Below are 22,082 nucleotides of genomic sequence, written 5' to 3' on the forward strand. Positions count from 1 at the left end.
TCAATCTTCTTGCCTCAGCCTCCCAAAGTGTTGGGATTACAGGCGTGAGCCACTGCCCTCAGCCCATTTTCTTTAAAGCAGTAATAAATATATCTTTTGCCATTTTCCAATCTCAGCATGTCTTTCATCTGACAGCAGATAGACACACAGCTCTTTCTCTGAGAGGAATAGAGACTGGTTTTGAAACCGAGCTCTGTGTATAGTGTTTGAATCCTTTACTGTCTTGGGACCTTGGGCAGTTTTAATTAATGTGTGAGCTGCTGTTTTATTATAGAAACAAATTCTGTTTTCTTTTAACTCAAAGGGGTTGTCACAGTTACGTGAGAATAAAATAAGACCTTGGTATTCTGTAAAATACTGTATGTTTTTGAAAATATTTCATTTTCTTACTTTGTTGAGTGGTAGAACAGTGCTCTTCTGATACTAGAACTTGGTTTATGGTCAGAGAATAATACAGCATATATAAACTAAAGGGCTAGAGTGTGTACTTGGATAATTAAATAATGCTATTACTTAAAAATAACTTTGATAGTTAAAGTGAACATAATTGGCTTTGGTTTCTGATCTTTCCTCAAATATTTGGGACAATTGTCTACTCTGTGCTCAAGCATTGTGTTAGGTCTTAGAGATTCAGTGAAAAGACAAGTTACGGCCGGGCATGGTGGCTCACGCCTGTAATTCCAGCACTTTGGGAGGCTGAGGCGGGTGGATCACGAGGTCAAGAGATCGAGACCATCCTGGCCAACGTGGTGAAACCCCGTCTCTACTAAAAACACAAAAAATTAGCTGGGCGTGGTGGCGCATGCCTATGGTCTCAGCTACTCAGGAGGCTGAGGCAGGAGAAATGCTTGAACCCAGGAGGTGGAGGTTGCGGTGAGCAAGATCGATTGCGACACTGCATTCCAGCCTGGGTGACAGAGACTCCATCTCAAAAAAAAAGAAAAGACAAATTAATGATTCATTAAAAAGTTAGTATACACATATTTGATGTCTGTGAAAAGTGCTTATTCTGCATCTCTTTTTGTATCTGGAGATTGCATCTTTGACTAGAATTTTGTCAACTGTATATCATCTTCCGCTAAGATGACTCCTTTTCCTTCCTTTATTCAGTCAGATGCTTAGCTGCATGAAACTCTAGATTAAAGCAGAATCCAAAGTGCATCTGGTTGACCACTCACCCTCCCCTGCGTAAACTTCTGCCCTTCCTAGCAAACTACTTCTGTCAGTATGATGTGATCCTCTCAAGAGTTTTTTTCCCCCATGAATTTATGTACAAATATATATACTTCAGGGAAAATATCATATATATAGGTTTTTGGGATATGCATAACATCACAGTAGTAATTTTCTTTGTGTTCTATAACTTTTTAATTTTTGTGGGTACTTTGTAGGTGCTTTTGTGGGTACACTGTAGGTGTATTTATGAGTTACATGAGATTGTTTTTGTTTTTGTTTTCTTTTTGAGACAGAGTCTCACCCCATCACCCAGGCTGGAGTGCAGTGGTGCAGTCTCTGCTCCCTGCAACCTCCATGTCCCAGGTTCAAGCGATTTTCGTGCCTCAACCTCCTGAGTAGCTGGAATTACAGGTGCATGCTACCATGCCCAGCTAATTTTTGTATTTTTAGTAGAGATGGGGTTTCACCATGTTGGCCAGACTGGTCTCTAACTCCAGACCTCAAGTGATCTGCCTGCCTCAGCCTCTGCCCGTCTACATGAGATGTTCTGATACAGGCATGCATTGTGTGATAATCACATTATGGAGAATGGAATATCCCTTCAACTATTTATCCTTTGTGTTGCAAATAATCCAGTTATACTCTTATTTTAAAATGTGCAATTAGATTATTGTTGACTATAGTCACCCTGTTGTGCTATCAAATAATAGGTCTTATTCTGTTTTTTTGTGCCCATTAACCCCCACCTCGCCACTACCCTTCTCAGCCTTTGCTAAGCATCCTTCTACTCTATCTCCATGAGTGTCCTGTAACTTTTAAAAGTCATCAGTATACCTTGTAGATTTTTTTCATGTCAGTAAGAGATCTTGCTTTTAAAATACCCTAGTCTGTTCACTTTTTCTCATCTCCCATCACCACCCTTTTTCAGCCACTGTCATCTCTCACTTGGACCATTTCAATGGCCATCTAGTTTGTTTCATTGCTTCCAGTTTTTCCCTCTTGTTCGCACATAGCAGCCACAGTGATCTATTTAAAACCTGAGATTGTATCACCTCTTTGCTGGAAACATGGCAATGTTTCCTGTTCCAGTAAAATCCAAACTTTCACCTTTAGTTAGAATTAATGCTTTCTAAGCTTAGGCAGGGCTGTTTACCTGTTTTGATTACTGATTTTTCCCATGTGCCTAGAAAGTATCTTGTGCATACTAGGTGCTCTGTAAATCTGTTAAATGTAATTAATGAATTAGCTAGTTGGCCTTGATGTGTTATTCTCTGCCTGTTTATCTCATTTTATCCTCCTCTTTGCTTCCTACTTTGATCTGCCACATTGGCTTTATTCTGCTGCTTGGATTGGCCAACTTCATTCCCTCTAGGCTTTGCAGAAGCTGTTTTCTTTGCCTGGAATATCCTGTCCCCAGTTTTCTCAAAGCTGAATCTTGTCATTTCGTATTTCAGTGTAAATGTCACTTGCTTAAAGAGATGTTCTCTGATCACCAAACTAGTTATCTCTTCACCTTCTGTTATTCTGTTTAAAAGTTTTTAAATTTAGTTTAAAAAAAAGTGATAAATCACGTGGCCCAAAATTAAGAAAATGCTACAAAGACGTACAGTGAAAAATGCCTCTACCGCTGTCATCTGCAAATCAAAGCAATACATATTAGTCTCTTTTTTATCCTTTCAGAGGCTCTTTAAATGAAGTGTTTTTAAACCAGTCTTTAAGAACTATGTAGCCAGTATCTCCTCATCTTTTCAGATAATACACTATGAAAATTAGGCCAAACCACTGGATATAAGCCACTTCAACTTCCTATTCATCCTATCTACAATTTAATCTATAGTCTATACTTGCCCTTCAGTTTTACCTCTTCTAGTTGGTTCCCCTTGCATTTTGCCCCCCAAGTTTGATCTGTGAGATCAAAATGGTTCTTGTTCAGAATTAGTGATACTACCACCTGAGCCCATGATCTGTCTCATCTCCATTTGCTCAGTAACTTTGTCCTAGAAATTTTCTCTCTCTGTGTGTGTGTGTGTGTGTGTGTGTGTGTGTGTGTGTGTGTGTGTGTGTGTGTGTTTTCTTTTGAGACAGGGTTTGCTCTGTTGCCCAGGTTGGAATATAGTGGCACAATCGCAGCTCACTGCAACCTCGAACTCCTGGGCTCAAGTGATCCTCCTGCCTCAGCCTCCTAAGTAGCCAGGACTACAGATGTGCGCCACCATGACTGGCTGATTTTTAAATTTTAGTATTTAGTAGATTTGAGGTCTTGTTATGTTGCTCAGGCTGGTCTCGAACTCCTGGGCTCAAACAGTCCTCCCACCTCAGCCTCCCAAAATGCTAGGATTACAGGTATGAGCCATTGTGTCTGGCCTGAGGTTATCTTCTTAACTCTGCTATTTTCTTTGACTTCAGCACAACCTGGCATATAGGAGGTGCTTAGAAAATATTAGTTGAATATAGCAGAATGATGAGTTTTGAACTCTTGAATTTTAGAGACCTGGGTATTCAACCTAGCTGTGTGACTTGGGCAAGAGAGTTAGCATCTGTAAGCCAGAATTTCTTTTCTTTTCTTTTTTTTTTTTTTTTCCATTTTGAGACAGGTTCTCACTCTGTAGCTCAGGCTGGAGCGCAAGGGCACAATCATGGCTGACGTCAGCCTCAAACTCCCGGCCTCAGATGATTCTCCTCTTCAGTCTCCTGAGTAGTTGGGACTACAGGCATGTGCTAACACGCCCGGCTAATTTTTGTATTTTTTGTAGAGATGGGGTTTTGTCATGTTGCCCAGGCTGGTCTCAAACTCCTGGGCTCAAGTGATCTGCCCACCTCAGCCTCCCAATGGTCACACTGCCTTCTCTTTTACTTGTAGCCTTCCTCTGCATGTCTTTTATAGGGGTACTTGTGAGTACATTTGTGACCCACCCAGGTAATCCCATATAATCTTACTTGAAAATCCTTAACGTTAATCATATCTGCAAAGTCCCTTTTTCCATGTAAGGTTAACATTTGTAGGTTCCAGGAATGGGGACCTGATATCTTTGGTGACCTTTATTCAGCCTGCTACTGGGATATAAAGCACACAGCATAGTGCCTGGTAAAAAAAAGAATTTATGCTTTCTGGATAGGGTCAAAAAAGATTAAAATTTTCAGAAAGATTTAATTGTACAATTAATGGGAGCCAGAGAATATGAGAAAAGTGGGTTAAAAAAAGATGAGATGGCCAGGCACAATGGCCCATGGCTGTAATCCCAGCACTTTGGGAGGCTGAGGCCGAGTTCAGGGGATCTCTTGAGCCTAGGAATTTTGAGACCAGCCAGGGCAACATAGTGAGACCTCGTCTCTACCAAAATAAATAAATAAATAAATTAGCCAGGTGTGGTGGCGATGGCCTGTAGTCCCAGCTACTTGGAGGTGGGAGGATCGCCTTAACCTGGGAGGTCAAGGCTGTAGTGAGCCATGATCACAACGCTGCACTCCAGCCTGGGTGACAGAACGAGACCCTGTCCTTCCACACCCCCCAAAAAAGATGAGGTAAGGGAAAGGATTATAGCATGTGACTTTATATGATACAGTGAATAAATGGGATAAGTGTATAATGAAGTAATTATTTTTTGTCAGATTTTGATTTTTTTTTTCCTGTTCAGATGTGTGGGAGGATTTATCCATATTTTTGGTGATAAATTTTATGGAGTAAATAGTGTACCCCTGAAAGGAGGCGGTGGTGGTGGTAGGAATATATTGCATGTGATTACCATGAATATATTGCATATGATTAATTATCCAATAAAAATTGGATAATTGCCTTCCTTGTTATCCTGCAAAAGTTAACATGTAAACTATATGAAATGATTAATGAATGGATATCACATATTTTCCTGAATGTTAGACAAGAATCACTTCATTTAGAATAAAAATAAAATAAAAGTACCCTTTAAATCAGTGGTTTCAGTTAGAGTAACATAGAAAGTCATACTGACATTTTAATTCTTTTTTCTATCTTCCTAACAGGTTCTTTGGCATGGACACAAGTTCAGTGGGAGGATTAGAATTGACTGATCAGACTCCTGTTTTATTAGGGAGTACGGCCATGGCAACTAGTCTCACGAATGTAGGAAACTCATTTAGTGGTCCAGCTAATCCTTTAGTGTCTAGATCTAATAAGTTTCAGAACTCGTCAGTGGAAGATGATGATGATGTTGTTTTTATCGAACCTGTACAACCTCCCCCACCTTCTGTACCAGTGGTAGCTGATCAAAGAACCATAACATTTACATCATCAAAAAATGAAGAACTACAAGGAAATGATTCCAAAATTACTCCTTCCTCAAAAGAGTTGGCATCTCAGAAGGGAAGTGTAAGTGAGACAATTGTCATTGATGATGAAGAGGACATGGAAACAAATCAAGGGCAAGAGAAAAATTCCTCCAATTTTATTGAACGAAGACCTCCTGAGACTAAAAACAGAACCAATGATGTGGATTTCTCCACTTCCAGTTTTTCAAGAAGTAAGGTAAATGCAGGAATGGGTAATAGTGGTATCACCACAGAACCAGACTCTGAAATTCAGATTGCTAATGTTACAACTTTAGAAACAGGTGTAAGCTCTGTGAATGATGGCCAATTAGAAAATACTGACGGGCGAGATATGAACTTAATGATTACACATGTAACATCACTGCAGAATACCAACTTGGGAGATGTCTCTAACGGACTGCAGTCAAGTAATTTTGGTGTTAATATACAAACATACACCCCATCTTTAACTTCACAGACCAAGACTGGAGTAGGACCTTTTAATCCTGGTAGAATGAATGTGGCAGGAGACGTTTTTCAGAATGGAGAATCTGCAACTCATCATAATCCTGGTAAGCAGTAAGAGATACTCTACTTCATGTAAATGAATTTAAACTTTTGGCTGCTGCTTTTTTCATTGTAGTAACTGGTATTACCTTGTTTAGTTTCATCATGTGAAATATGTGAATTATATTGAATTTTATCTTAAGTTTGGAATTTTAATAAGAATTGTAAAACCACGTATAGTATTTTTCTGTGGATTACTAAAAAGTTAATCATAAAGTAATTTTATATTTAAAGGATTTAAGAAAAAAATACTCTTTACATTCATCACCAAAGTCTGATAATTTGGCCGGGCACGGCGGCTCACGCCTGTAATCCCAGCACTTTGGGAGGCCAAGGTGGGTGGATTGCTTGAGCCCAGGAGTTCGAGACCAGTCTAGGCCACATAGGGAGATGCCATCTCTAAATTTAAAAAGCAAAACAAACAACAGAATGAAGTGTGATAATTTAATATCTTGTTTGTCATGCATTACTTTTTGCTAATAGAATTTTTACTAGTGTTTTAGTATATAAATTAGAGAACCAAAAGATTAATATAATAGCACACTTAAAGAACAGTGTAATATTGTACAGTAGTTGCATTTAGATTTTTTTTTAAGATGGAGTCTTGCTCTGTCACCCAGGCTGGAGTGCAGTGGCGCGATCTTGGCTCACTGCAATCTCCGCCTCCTGTGTTCAAGCGATTCTCCTCCCTCAGCCTTTCAGGCAGCTGGGATTATAGGCGTCCACCACCACGCATGGCTAATTTTTGTATTTTGTATGGGGTTTTATCATGTTGGCCAGTCCAGGCTGGTCTCAAACTCCTGACCTCAGGTGATCTGCCCACCTCAGCCTCCCAAAATGCTGGGATTACAGGCGTGAGTCACTGCACCTGGCCGCATTTAGATTTATTTCTACTTTCCCTGTGCTTATTTAATTTAATTAATTAGTTAATTTTTTGGGACAGGGTCTCTCTCTGTCGCCCATAGTGGAGTAGAGTGGCACAATCTCAGCTCACTGCAACCTTGACTTCTTGAGCTCAGGTGATCCTTCCATCGCAGCCTCCAGAGTAGCTGGGACCACAGGCGTGAGCCACCATGCCTGGCTAAATTAAAAAAAAAAAAAATTATTTGTAGAGACGGAGTCTTACTGTGTTGCCCAGGCTGGTCTTATACTCCTGGCCTCAAACATTCCTTCTGCCTTGGCCTCCTAAAGTACTGGGATTCTAGGTATGAGCCACCATGCCCAGCCATTTTATTTTTTATTAAGAGTTGGCTAAGGTTTTATTTTTCTCACATTTGAAGAAAGCCAAACATATCATCCTTTTTTTTCTTTTCTAAAACAACTTTAAAGTTATGATTGACATGCAAAAGGCTGTATATATTTAATGTCTACAACTCGATAATGCCGTGTTTATTTTTGACCACGTATCTTTAGCTTTTAGTTAGCATTTTACTACTAAAAAATTTTTAAAAATTATTTTTATTTTTCAAGGGCATAAATAAGCAATACTTTTTTTTCTTATTTATTTATTTATTGACAGAGTCTTGCTGTATCGCCCAGGCTGGAGTGCAGTGGTGCAATCTCGGCTGACTGCAGCCTCTGCCTCCCTAGTAGCTGGAATTATAAATGTGTGCCACCATACCCAGCTAATTTTTGTATTTTTAGTAGAGATGGGGTTTCACCATGTTGGCCAGGTTGGTCTTGAACTCGTGGCCTCAAGTGATCCATCTGCCTTGGCCTCTCAAAGTTCTGGGATTACAGGTGTGAGCCACTGTACCCAGCACCCCACCTTTTTTTTTTTTTTTTTTTTTTTTTTTGAAGGTTGATAGTTTTCTTGACTTTGAAATTGTTTTCTGTGAGCAGCCTTGTTCTGTGAAAACTTTAAAATATGGAAGTGATAAGAACTCTGTGCCAGCCTGGACAACATGGTGAAAAAATACAAAATACTGAAAATATGAAAAGTTAGCTAGGCATGGTGGTGCACACCTGTGGTCCCAGCTACTTGCGAGGTTGAGGTGGGAGGATTCCTTGAGCCCCATAGGCAGAGGTTGCAGTGAGCCGGGATTGCACCACTGTATTCCAGCCTGGGTGACAAAGTGAGACCCTGTCTCAAAAACAAAACGAACTGTGTGACTTTTTCATGACACGTCTGTGGATGTCTCTCTCTCTCTTTAACCTCTCCCCCAATTCCTCTGTGTGTGTGTGTCTATCGGCGTTTCTCTCTCACATGCCTCTCTCTGACCCATTCTGTCATCATTTTAGGCTCATTATCCTAGGGATTGTGGAGAATAATGTGAAGTAACTAAAATCTAGGCAATGTAGAATGCTATATGAATTGCTAGTTATTTTTCTTATTTGTCGGGTAATGTCTGATTATTGAAGACTGCTTAGAAAATCTATAATTTAAAACAAGAGCTGGTGCCAAGCATGGTGGCTCATGCCTGTCGTCCCAGCACTTTAGGAGACCAAGGCAGGAGGATCACTTGAGCTCAGGAGTTTCAGACCAGCCTCTGGGCAACAGAGCAAGACCTTGTCTCTACTAAAGATAAAAAAAAAAAAACTAGCCAGGGCTGGTTGCGGTGGCTCAAGCCTGTAATCTCAGCATTTTGGGAGGCCAAGGTGGACGGATCATCTGAGGTCAGGAGTTTGAGACCAGCCTGGCCAACATGGTAAAACCCCATCTCAACTAAAATACAAAAATTAGTGGGGCATGGTGGTGCATGCCAGCTGCTCGGGAGGCTGAGGCACGATAATTTGTTGAACCTGGGAGGCGGAGGTTGCAGTGAGCAGAGATTGCACCACTGCACTCCAGCCTGGGCGACAGAGTGAGACTCTGTCTCAAAAAACAAAACAAAACAAAACAAAAAAAACTAGCCAGGCATGGTGGTGCACACCTGTGGCCTCAGCTACTTGGGAGGCTGAAGCTGGAAGGTTGTTTTAAGTCTGGGAGATCAAGGCTGCAGTGAGCTATGATTGTGCCACTACACTCTAGCCCAGGCAGCAGAGTGAGACATTGTCTAAAAGAAATAAAGAAAGCTGAGCATGAAGGTGTGGGGTGTGGAGCTGTTGAGATATGAGGATCACTTGAGTCTGGGAGTTGGAGACTGTAGTGCTCTGTGCTGGTGCCTGTTAATAGCCAGCACACACCAGCCTGCGCAACACAGTGAGACCCAATCATAGTCCTCCTGAGTAAAGACGACCACTATCAATGCTTTGGGTGGTTGTCTTTTAGTCTTTTTTTGTATTTTGTTAACCTAGTGGAAATGCAGATCTGTGTAGTTTTGTTGTCTGTTTTTTCCTCCACTGCATTTTCTCATACCATTAACTATTTATATAAGTTTTAATGGCTGCACAATGGGTATTGATGTAACATTCCCATATTTGGCTTTTACATTGTTTCCCATATTTTGCTGTTGTAGGTCTATGATGAAATATTTGTTCACATTCCTGATTATTTCCTTAGAGTATATTCCTACAAGTGAAGTTACTGGGCTAAATGATATGATTACTCCCATGCCCCTAACGATTTTTGGTTTAAAAATACATACCTGGTATATAGTAGTGTTAAAATAAATATGCTCTTTTTTACTCAGTTTTGAAATTTCTTGTTACTTCTAAAACTCCTTATAGGTAGGTAGAAGTGTGTGTATGTGTGTGTGGGTGTATGTGTGAGTTTGAGCATTTTTAACTTACAGAAATACATTGTAATAATGCTTTTTAGAAAGCTCTTAGCAATTTATACTGTCATGAACTGTATGTTAGTCTTTCATTGTAATCTTGCCGCTTAAATAGTGCTCAAATTAGTTTTAAAATAGCTATTTTTTCTTTCTTATATGTAAAAATATAAAGAAAATAATGTTGTCTTACCACTGAGAATCAATTAATTAATGGTACATGTAATTCTAACCTGAGATCATAGCATAGGTACAGTTTTGCAACCATTCCTGCCATTCCGTTTAATACCTAGCAGTAGATCTTGAAATTTTGTTCATGTCAATATATGCGTGTGAAATTTGTCGATTTTGTGTTTAGCTTGGTTCCAGTTTTTCCTACTTAGATAATTATTTTTAAGAATATTCTTGTGTATACATCTTGGGATACTTACTTCTTTAGGAATATTGCTGGATCAAAGAGACCGTAACATAAGAATTGTGTTCCTGTTTACTCAAACTCTGTAAACTCGTCATCAGAAAAACTGTACACGAAGAGACATATGAATTGGGTCTTGCATTTATATGCTGATTTTATTTGTAATAGAGAATAATGGATGAAGAGCTATAAAATCTTGGCTATTTATATTGGTTCTTGGACTAATTGTTAATTGGGAAAATTTACCAGCTATGCTTTCATGAAATCGCTTGTATGAAATTGAACGTTTAGACAAAATGATTAGGCCTTTTCTATTGCTAAAAAATTTTTTTGATGTTGGAGGAAATAAAAATGTAAAACTAGGGCAAATGTAAATTGAAAATAGAGAAGCACCATTTTTTTCAGTGTCAAGGCAATAGATGCCCTTAAGTTTTGATAGGCTCTTTTAACTATGTATTCAAGTGACAAGCCTACAAAATAGAACACCCTGAGGAGCCACTATTTGTGTGGGCAAGAGCTGTTTCTTTTAGATATGTTCAAGCATAATTTTTGATTGGAGGCCTTTTTTCCTTTCTTAAGATGGAATTACCAGTTCTTCTAGTGACTTTCTTTCTCGTTGATTAGATTTTTACCCGTTTATTGAAACTGATCAGTTACTGTGATGATAGTTAAATAACAGAATTCCAGAATGCACTCTTTATTCTAATAAGTTTGGTGTGTTCTTGTTTTTGTTTTTCCAACTAAGGGGTATTAATACAGTCAGGTAAAATCTGAATAGCCCCTCGAAACCATTAGGTTGATGGAATGGGTCAGAACCAAAAAATCATCCTTTTTAAAGTTTTGGTAGTAAAGAAGTTTCCCCAAGCTCTGGTTGTATTTTGTACCGCAAGGAAAATAATTTTTTTCCTGTGGAAGGGCAGCTTTTATATATGGAAGTTCAAAATACGGAGAAACTAGAAAGGAAAAAGAAATTTATGAGAGACCAGAGTAGTAAAAATTAGAAGTGGTAACCTGAAAAGTTTCAAAATGAAGATAGGTTATGGTATTGGTAGTGCCATGGGAGGCCTGCAGAACAGCAACTAGTGCAGCAAACTGGAGACTTCTACTAAGCACTAAAGAAGCTTAGCGCAAAAGAGAAAATATGTCCTCTAGTTTTAATAGTTACCACACCTCAGTACTGTGCTGTGCTGAACCTTTGCAGTGGTAGAGGAATTTGACATTGGATTGGTCAGTACAGGCATACCTCATTTTATAGTACTTTGTTTATTGCACTTCACAGATAATTGCATTTTACACAAATTGAAGGTTTGTGGCAACATTGAGCCGAGTAAGTCTTTTGGCGCCACACTTCCAACATCATGTGGTCACTTCGTGTCTCTGTTTCACATTTTGGTAATTCTCACAATATTTCAGACCTTTTCATTATTATTATATCTGTTACGGTGATCTGTGATCAGTGATCTTTGATGTTACTATTGTAATTGTTTTGGATGCCACAAACCATACCCATATGAGAGCGAACCTAATTGATAAATGTTGTGTGTGTTCTAACTCTCCCTCTCCTTGGACCTCCCTGTTCCTTGAGACACAGCAATATTTAAATTAGGTCAGGTAATAACCCTATAATGGTTGCTAAGTGTTCAAGTGAAAGAAAACCTTACATTTCTTGCTTTAAATCAAAAGTTAGACCTGTTTAGGCTTAGTGAGGAATGCATGTTGAAAAGCCTAGAAAGGCTGAGAGCTAGGCCTCTTGAACCAAACAGCCAAATTGTGAACGCAAAGGAAAAGTTCTTGAAGGAAATTAAAACTGCTACTCCAGTGAACACAGGAATGATAACAAAGTGAAATAGCCTTTTTTTTTTTTTTTTTTTTTTTTGAGACAGAGTCTCACTCTCACCCAGTCTGGAGTGCAGTGGTTTGAACTTGGCTCACTGCAGCCTCTGCCTCACAGGCTCAAAGAGATCCTCCCATCTCAGCCTCCCGAGTATCTAGGACCATAAGAATGTGCCACCATGCCTGGTTAATTTTTTAAAAATATTTTTTGTGGAGACAGGGTTTCGCTGTGTTGCCCAGGCTGCTCTCAAACTGCTCAAGCAATCCACCTGCTTCAGACCCCCAAAGTGCTGGGATTACAAGTGTGAACCACCGTGCCCAGCCACAAAACAGCCTTATTGCTGTTGTGGAGAAAGTTTAAGTGGTCTGGATAGAAGATCAAAGCAACTATGACATTTCCTTAAGCCAAAGCTTAATCCAGAGTTAGGCGCTAACTCTTTTTCAGTTTTATGAGAATTGAGAGAGATAAGGAAACAAAAGAAAAGTTTGAAGCTAGTAAAGGTTGGTTCATGAGGTTTAAGGAAATAAGTCATCTCCGTAACATAAACGTGCAAGGTGAAGCTGCAAGTGCTGATGTAGAAGTTGTAGCAAGTTCTCCAGAAGATCTAAGATAATTGATGTAGGTGGCAGCATGAAACAACGGATTTTCAGTGTAGACAAAACAACTGATGGCTCTCTTGTTAGGGGTTAATATACTTAGTGACTGTAAGTTGAAGCCAGTGCTCATTTACCATTCTGAAAATTGTAGGGTCCTTAAGAATGATGATAAATGTACTCTGCCTGTGCTTTATCAGTGGAACAACAAAGCCCCGATGACAGCATGTGTGTTTACAGCATGGTTTACTGAATAGTTTAAACTAGTGTTGAGACCTTTTGCTCAGCAGAAATGATTCCTTTTAAACCATTACTGCCCAGTACACCTGGTCATCCAAGAGCTCTGATGGAGATGTACAAGGAGATGAGTGTTGTTTTCATACCTGCTACCACAATATTCATTCTGTAGCCTGTGGATCAAGGAGTAATTTTGACTTTTAAGTCTTACTATTTAAGAAATACATTTTGTAAGGCTATAACTGCCATAGATAGTGGTTCCTCTGATGGATCTAGGCAAAGTAAATTAAATGCCTTCTGGAAAGGATTCGCCATTCTCAGCGCCCTTATGAACATTTGTAATTCATGGGAGAAGGTCAAAACAGCATTATTAACCAGAGTTTGGAAGAAGTTGATTTCAACCCTCATGAATGATGGTGAAGGGTTCAAGACTTTAGTGGAGGAAGTAATTGTAGATGTGGTGGAAATAGCATGAGAACTAGAATTAGTAGTGGAACCTGAATGAGGCTGGGCATGGAGGCTCATGCCTATAATCCCAGCACTTTGGGTGACTGAGGCAAATGGATCGGTTGAGGCCAGGAGTTCAAGACCAGCCTGGCCAACATGGTGAAACCCTGTCTTTACTAAAAATATAAAAATCAGCTAGGTGTGGTGGCACACACCTGTAATCCCAGCTGCTTGGGAGACTGAGGCATGAGAATTACTTGATCCCAGGAGGTAGAGGTTGCAGTGGGCCAAGACTGCTCCACTGCTCTCCAGCCTGGGCTACAGAGAGAGACTGTCTCAAAAGAAAAAAAAAAAAAAAAAAGTAGAGCCCAAAGATGAGATTGAATTGCTGCAATCTTGTGATAAAACTTGCACAGCTCTGAGGAGTTGCTTTTTATGGTTGAGCAAATAGAGTGGTTTCTTGAGATGAATCTATTCCTGGTGAAGATACTGTGAACGTTGTTGAAATGACAACAAAGGATTTAGAGTATTACGTAAACTTAGTTGGTAAAGCAGTTGTAGGGTTTGAGAAGATTGACTCTGATTTTGAAAGAAGCTCTAGTGTGGGTAAACTGCTGTCAAACAGCAGAAGAGTTCATTGATGGGGTAAAGATCATTGTTGTCTTATTTTAAGAAATTGCCACAGCCAATTGGCAGCCACCATCGTGATCAGTCAGCAGCTATCAGCATTGAGGCAGGGCCCTCCACCAGCAGAAAGATTACAGCTTGATGAAAGCTCACATGATTAGTGTTTTTTTAGCAATAAAGTATTTTTAAATTAAGATGTAGATTTTAAAAAGATATAATACTATTGTACACTTAATAGACTACATTATAGTGTAAACATAACATTTTTTGTGAAACCAAAAAAATTCCCATGTCTTGCTTTATTGCAGTATTAGCTTTATTGCAGTGATCTGGAACTGAACCAGAAATATTTCTGAGATATGCCTGTATACGTTGGTTTAATTCCATCATTTCTGTGTAACACTCTTTCTATGAGATTATGTGTTACATTTAAAGGCCATGAAACTAAACATATATGGAAAAGCTGTTCTTAAAAATACGTCTTGGAAATAATTATAAACTTTATTAGACTTGCATTACATTCGTCAAAGGTTCTAGTTAGGATTTTATTATTATTTAATGTTGATATATGTGTTCCTTGCCTAAAGTGATATTTTATAAATACGTGAATACTTCCTGCTTAATAGCTAGTGACATTTTTTAATACTTCCTATATGCCAGTTATTATGCTTTATTATATGTCTTACCTCATTTAATGTTTACCATTAGCATGAGGTTGATACCATTTCAGGCGCTCTAAAGAGTAAGGCACAGTTTAAGTAGCTTCCCAGTCTTGTAAGCGATGGAGCTGGAATGTGAACCATTCTTTTTTCTTTTAATTAATTTTTTAAAAAATTGACAAAACTTGTATATTTATTTATTGTGTACAACATGTTGCTTTGAAGTAGATATACATTGTGGGAATGGCTAAATTGAGCTCTGAGTTACCCGACATACCCTTTTTTTGTGCTGAGAACACTTAAAATGTAATGTTAACTATTTTAAAGAATACAGTGCATTGTTAACTGTGACATTCTTACTCCAAAACTTGTGCTACCTCTCTGCTATGTTGCTGTTCCATTAACATCTTAAAATTGTACAAAATGGGAAGTTAATATTTCTCTGATATAAATTTTAATATGTATAAACAAACACTTGTTTCATTACTCTTTCTTGTGCATTTTGTTTTTAAGATTCTTGGATCTCCCAGTCAGCTTCATTTCCCCGTAATCAGAAACAACCAGGGGTGGACTCTTTATCACCAGTGGCCTCACTTCCTAAACAGATTTTCCAGCCGTCTGCCCAACAGCAGCCTACTAAACCAGTTAAAGTCACTTGTGCAAACTGCAAAAAACCTTTACAGAAGGGCCAGACAGCTTATCAACGAAAAGGATCAGCTCACCTCTTTTGTTCTACCACCTGCCTTTCTTCCTTCTCCCACAAGCCTGCTCCAAAGAAACTCTGTGTTATGTGTAAAAAGTAAGGTTTACCTTTCAACATAATTCCATATAGTTGAATTTTGGAGTTGTAAAATTTTAAGAAAAGTGAAACAGATTTGTAATACCTTTGGAAGCTTCCCTATCAAGTCCAGGTGGCATATGGATAAAAGGCTTCCTGTTTGGATAGGCATTGGAGTTGATTTAGATAGGTCCTTATAATTAGTCTGTAATCTCCATTGGACTCTTTGATTTTGTAACAATACATACTTATTTACATGATTAATGAGAAGAATTTCGTTCTTATAGCCAAATAAAAATGCTAAGCAGTTTATGCGTGATTCTGTGTTAAAATTGGTTAAATTTTACCCTGTCTTCAGATCAAGATTATGAAATTGGCAAGTCTTTGGATTTTATATGTGTTTGTTTTGAACATTAGGTCATTAGAAATAGTATTTCAAGACTCAGGTACCAATTTTTAGCCAGCCTTAGAAAGGCAGGATCCTCTCTTCTACTGTTTTTTTCTTTTTCTTTTTCTTTTTTTTTTTTTTTTTAGGCAGAGTCTCACTCTGTAGCCCAGGCTGGAGTGCAATGGTGCGATCTCAGCTCACTGCAGCCTCCACCTCCTGGGTCCTCCACCTCCTGGGTTCAAGCAGTTATCCTGCCTCAGCCTCCCGAGTAGTTAGGATTGCAGGCTTTCACCACCATGCCCAGCTAATTTTTGTATTTTTAGTACAGATGAGGTTTCACCATATTGTCCAGACTGGTCTTGAGCTCCTGACCTTAGGTGATCTGCCCACCTCAGCCTCCCAAAGTGCTGGGATTATAGGCGTGAGCCACCATGCCCAGCCCTCTTCTGCTGTTTTTTGATCTAGCTTCACTGGTTAAAAATAGCTGGAATATGGTATGTTATATGCAAGGTAAAGCCTGGTGGCCTTTCTGTACCATATCTTGGAGCAGCTCAATTCTCTGAAGCTATATTTAGATCTTGAATTTTACAAAGAGCTTAGTGTTCTGTACCTGTTTAATAAATTCAAATACTGAAACAATTGTTACACAGATTGCTTTGCAGTATTGAACTCAAATACTACAGTGTAGGATCTTGAAAATCAGAATAAAAGGAAAACTTCAAAGGTCATCAGTATTGTCAATTTTGTTTTGTTTTGTTTTGAGACGGATTCTCGCTCTGTCGCCCTGGCTGGAGTGCAGTGGCGCTGATCTCCGCTCACTGCAAGCTCCGTCTCCTGGGTTCACGCTGTTCTCCTGCCTCAGCCTCCTGAGTAGCTGGGACTACAGGTGCCTGCCACCATGCCTGGCTAATTTTTTGTGTTTTTAGTAGAGATGGGGTTTCACCATGTTAGCCAGGATGGTCTCGATCTCCTGACCTCATGATTCACCCGCCTCAGGCTCCCAAAGTGCTGGGATTACAGGCGTGAGCCACTGCGCTCAGCAGTATTGTCATTTTCTAACATTTCTATTTACTGTTGGAGAGCCATGTTAATAGTGGGTGAGGTTATTTGGGGATGGGGTGTGTGGGTATATTTAAGTTCAGTTATCCCTCTAGAACGTATACCGTATTCCCATAACCCAGATACCTCTTACTTTCTACTTATCCAGGGGAGGGAATTGAACAGGTTATACCTCAGTAAATTAATCCTTAACATTAATTCCATATAACTAATAACAGCTTTTCTTTTTTTAGTTATCCCAATATTTGAAATCCTTTTTAGTGAATTTAAAGATAAATTGAGTAGTGGCAAAGATTTAATAGTATAAAATATTTTTGCTTCTCAAAAGTCTTTATTTCCAAACATATTTTATTAGGAATGTCTAGTAAAAATGATTTGTTAGATCCAAGAATGATGTTTGATTTGCAGGACTTAGTCTATAGAAATGAAAAATGTCACTTATGACTGTTATATTTGATTTCTTTTAAAATGGAATTTTAATATGTACCACTTATTTTTCAGAGATATAACTACAATGAAAGGAACCATTGTTGCTCAAGTGGATTCAAGTGAGTCCTTCCAGGAATTCTGTAGTACATCTTGTTTATCTCTCTATGAAGACAAACAGAATCCTACTAAAGGAGCTCTAAATAAATCAAGATGTACAATCTGTGGTAAACTAACTGAGGTTTGTATTTTTTTTCTTTATCATTTAATTCTAACAAATAGGAATATTTTAAACTTCATTTAAGAACTATTAGATAATCTTTTATCAGTTCCTTAAAAATGAATATATATAAAGACTATCTTATAAATATCCTATTATGTAATCTGATTCTCCCATAGGATCTTATCTTATAAATATCCTTTTATATAATCTGATTCTCCCAGAGGATGATTTTGGAAAAATCATTGTGTTAATTGCCTTTTTTTCCCCTGAGGTTGGGAACACTCACAGACAAAACCATAGTGTTGAGGTTGATTTTTGTCTAGTAATATATTTATTTAAACAAGCAGGCAGACTACACAGAAATACTACAAATAATTTTGCTGAGAAGTAGAACAATTGGAATATTTTTTGATAACCTCACATTATTAATATTGTGTTAAATAAAAAGTAATCTGTTTATATATAAGTCATTTGAATGATTTATAATGGTTCTCCCCTCCTCATTTTTCTAGAGAAATGTACTTTATTTATAGTTTTTAAAAATTGATCTAAAGATTTTTAGTCTATGAAGTTTAATATTACCACTACCCAAACTTGGTTTTCTGTCATCTTCTGATACCTCTAGAGAAGTTTGTAGTGATGTCACTGATGGGTTTTTTTCTTTTTTCAGTGCCATACATGTGTTCCTATGTGTATAAAAACAATTTAAATAATTATGAAAGTGGGGCCAGGCTCAGTAGCTCACACCTATATAATCCTAGCACTTTGGGAAGCCAAGGTGGGAGGATCACTTGAGGCCAGGAGTTTGAAATCAGCCTGGGAAGCATAGTGGGACCCTATCCCTACCTAAAAGAAAAAACATTAGTTAGGCGTGGTTGTGTGTGTCTATAGTCTCAGCTACTTGGGAGGCTGAGGTAGGAGGATTGCTTGAGCCCAGGGGATTGAGGCTGCAGTCAGCTTTGATGGTGCCACTGTACTTTAGCCTGGGTAATGAGTGAGACCCTGTCTTTAAAAAAAAAAAAAATTTTTTTTCCTTTTCTCCAAACAAGCCTTATTGGGACATCTTTATTTCTGTTCAGAATGCTTTATTATTTAGCTACTTGTCAGATTGATCTGTTTTGTAAGATTTTGTTTATTTTTCTTTCAGATTCGCCATGAAGTCAGCTTTAAAAATATGACTCATAAGCTGTGCAGTGACCACTGCTTTAATAGATATAGAATGGCCAATGGTTTAATAATGAATTGCTGTGAACAGTGTGGAGAGTACTTACCCAGTAAAGGTGCTGGAAATAATGTTCTGGTGATTGATGGTCAACAGAAAAGATTTTGCTGTCAAAGTTGTGTCAGTGAATACAAACAGGTAATTCATGTTCTAATCAAAATTGGGCATTCTTTAGAATGTGCTTGAAAGTGTTGTAATACTTTTACTCTAACAGTGTTTATTAACTGGCTTTATCTTAGAATTTCATTTAATTCCATTATTGTTGTCATATCATGGAGCATACTGAATGCATAGTGCTTTGTACCATTAAAGCTGAACCATCGTAAGTCAGGGACCATCTGTATTTTTTCATTTGAGGTAGGTCATTTCCGTGATATAATGATGGAGTTAAGTCTGGGTAAACCCGTTGTAAGTTGGAAATGTCTTAAAATGCACCTTTGACCTAGGTATTTTCAACTTAGAATGGGTTTATCAGGATGTAACTCCATTCTTAGGGAACATCTGTGTATGTAGATTATTGGCAGTAAATTTAAGATTTTACATATAATGGTAAATGCTATCAGAATGATTCCTCTTTTGAATTTATTTCCTCTTTGGGAGTTGGAGAGGGGCTGCAAATATTATTTTTCAAACTTTTAAACCTCGGCTTGAAGTGGTCATATTGTTTATATTTAAATTCTAAGGTTAATGTTGTTATAATTTTTTTTTTTGAGACGGAGTTTTGCTCTTGTTTCCCAAGCTGGAGTGCGTTGGCGTGATCTCAGCTCACTGCAACCTCCGCCTCCCAGGTTCAAGCGATTCTCCTGCCTCAGCCTCCCAAGTAGCTGGGATTACAGGCATGCGCCACCACACCCGGCTAATTTTTTGTATTTTTAGTAGAAACGGGGTTTCACCATGTTAGCCAGGCTGGTCTCGAACTCCTGACCCCAGGTGATCCACCTGCCTCGGCCTCCCAAAGTGCTGGGATTACAGGTGTGAACCACTGCATCCGTCCAGGTTAATGTTATTTTAAGGACTTTTTGATTTCTAGTTTTATTCCATTGCTCATTGAAAAGATAGTCTGTGTGATTTCAGTCTTCATAAATTTATTAAATGTTTTATCAGAAATTATTATTGCCTTAAAGATCTTTTTGTTGTCTGTGGAGAAGGTTATATGAACTTTCTCCCTCTTTAGTTTTTTTTTTTTTTTTTAAAAAGACAAGTCTCGCTTTGTTGCCCAGGCTGGAGTGCATTGGCGTAATTTTGGCTCGCTGCAACTTCCACCTCCTGGGTTCAAGTGATTCTCCTGCCTCAGCCTCCTGAGTAGCTGGGATTACAGGCGTGCACCACCACGCTGAGCTAATTTTTGTGTTTTTACTAGAGATGGGGATTCACCATGGTGGCCAGGCTGGTCTCACACTCCTGAGCTCAAGTGATCTCCGCGCCTCGGCCTCCCAAAGTGCTGGGATTACAGGCATGAGCTACCACACTTGGCCTTAGATTTATTAAGGTGTGAGTTATATAGTAGTCCTTTCTCACGCAAAGCTTTGTTTTTTGTGGTTTCAATTACTCACAGTCAGCTGCAGTTTCCAAATAGGTGAGTAGACTACAATAAGATAATTTCAGAAAGTAATTAATTATAGATGAGTAGACTACAATTAAGATAATTTGAGAGAGATTAATTATAACTAACTATAATTGTTGTTGTTTTTTGTTTTGTTTTGAGACAGGGTCTTGCTCTGTTGCCCAAGCTAGAGTGCAGTGGTGCAATCTCAGCTCACTGCAGTCTACTTTTCCTGGGTTCAAATGATTCTCCTTGCTTCAGCCTCCTGAGTGGCTGGGATTACAGGCACATGCCACCATGCCCAACTAATTTTTGTATTTTTGGTAGCGATTGGGTTTCACCATGTTGTCCATGCTGGTCTCAAACTCCTGACCTCAAGTGATTTGCCCACCTCGGCCTTCCAAAGTGCTGGGATTACAGGCGTGAGCCATCATTCCCGCCCAATTGTTGTTAATCTCTTGCTGTGGCTAATTAGAAATTAAACTTTATCATAGGTATGTGTCTACGGGAAAAGACATAGTATCAAAGGTTTCAGGCATCCACTGGGAGCCTTAGAATATATCTCTCAAGGATAAGAGGTGGCACTGCCATATTAGTAGATTTCCTAATCTATTGAGCCATCCTTGTATTCCTAGAATAAACTATGCCAGATAATTATTTTTTCAAAAATGTGCGTACATTCTGATGGCTAATACTTTATTTGGTACTTTTGCATTGATATTTATAAGTAAGATTGGTCTGTAATGTCCTTTTTTTTGTGCATTGTTTAAGGTATCAGTGTTACATTTGCTTTATAAAAATGTCCAGAGGAAAATTCATTTCCTCATATACTTAAAGCAGTAAAAATGAAAATAAATGAATTAGTCAACTTGAAAAACCTGGAAAAAGAAAAATAAACTGAAACAGAAGAAAGGAAATAAAGATAAAAGGATAAACTAATTAGGAATTTTAAAATAGTCTTAACATTGTTCAGAATGTTGCCTCTTTGAAAAATCAGGTCTTCAAAAACCAGGGAAAAAATACCCAATTGTTAATCAGGAAAAGAGGTTTAAAAACAGAAATACGTAAAATAAGAAATGACAAGGTAGATATGAACATCAAAACAAAAGAACTTGACAAAAATCAGTCATAAGAACTAATTTATTTAGCCCTATATAAAAATGTTGAACCTAGATTGAGTAATTTCCTGTGAAAATATAATTTCCCCAACTGGACTTCAGCGCAGACAAAATTAAGTGGACAAATTTCTATAGATGAAATAGAGATAATTATTAAAGTAGTACCCCACAACAAGGACCAGGCTCTGATGTTTTCATAGGGGAATTCCATCACATTTAAACAAGAAAATCTCAGTGCTATTTAAACAATTCCAGAGCATAAAAAGGAAGGAAAGTAACTCATAAGGTTTTTAAACATTGTGGTAGACTATATGTAACATAAAATTTGCAGTTTTAAGTATTTTTAAGTATATAAGTGAGTGGCATTAGTTACATTTACAGTGTTGTGCTACCGTTGACTCTATTTCTGAAACTTTTTCATCATGCCGTACAAAAACTGACATTAGCCAATAACTCCCATTTTTTTCTATCCCAGTCCTTGGTAATTTAGTACTTTCTGTCTCTATGAATTCGTATATTCTAGATATTCATGTAAGTGAAATTATATAATATTTGTCTTTTTGCATCTGGGTTATTTTACCTGAAAGCTGAAACATAATGCTTTCAGTTTCATCCGTAGTATAGCCATGATCAGAACATCATTACTTTTTATGGCTGAATAATATTCATTATATGTATATGCCACATTCTGTTTATCGATTTGTTGTCCCTATGATAGATGTTGCTTTGTTGCCACCTTTGACTATTGTGAGTAATGCTGCAGTGAATATTGGTGTATAAATTTGATATAAGTATCCTGGTTTTCCATTCTTTTGGATGAGTGTGGATTTGCT

At 38.2% G+C, this 22,082-nt stretch overlaps 1 protein-coding gene across 10 annotated transcripts in view; it reads left to right on the top strand.

Annotated features, from left to right (window-relative positions):
- The window catches only part of ZMYM2 (zinc finger MYM-type containing 2), a 124,287-nt gene that overhangs the window by 25,555 nt on the left and 76,650 nt on the right, over positions 1-22,082 (top strand). For 5 of the 10 annotated variants that reach the window (XM_063697172.1, XM_019039815.3, XM_055360118.2 and 2 more), the window contains 5 exons: positions 5,176-5,677; positions 5,939-6,032; positions 15,006-15,291; positions 17,219-17,384; positions 18,514-18,726. In XM_063697172.1, coding sequence (XP_063553242.1) covers positions 5,176-5,677; positions 5,939-6,032; positions 15,006-15,291; positions 17,219-17,384; positions 18,514-18,726 — 1,261 coding nt within the window. Of the gene's footprint in view, positions 1-5,175; positions 6,033-15,005; positions 15,292-17,218; positions 17,385-18,513; positions 18,727-22,082 lie in introns of all 10 variants that reach the window. The other 5 variants (XM_055360115.2, XM_004054214.5, XM_063697171.1 and 2 more) reach the window with 1 other exon arrangement.

The sequence above is a fragment of the Gorilla gorilla genome, chromosome 14, assembly GCF_029281585.2.
Source record: "Gorilla gorilla gorilla isolate KB3781 chromosome 14, NHGRI_mGorGor1-v2.1_pri, whole genome shotgun sequence".
NCBI lineage: Eukaryota > Metazoa > Chordata > Mammalia > Primates > Hominidae > Gorilla > Gorilla gorilla.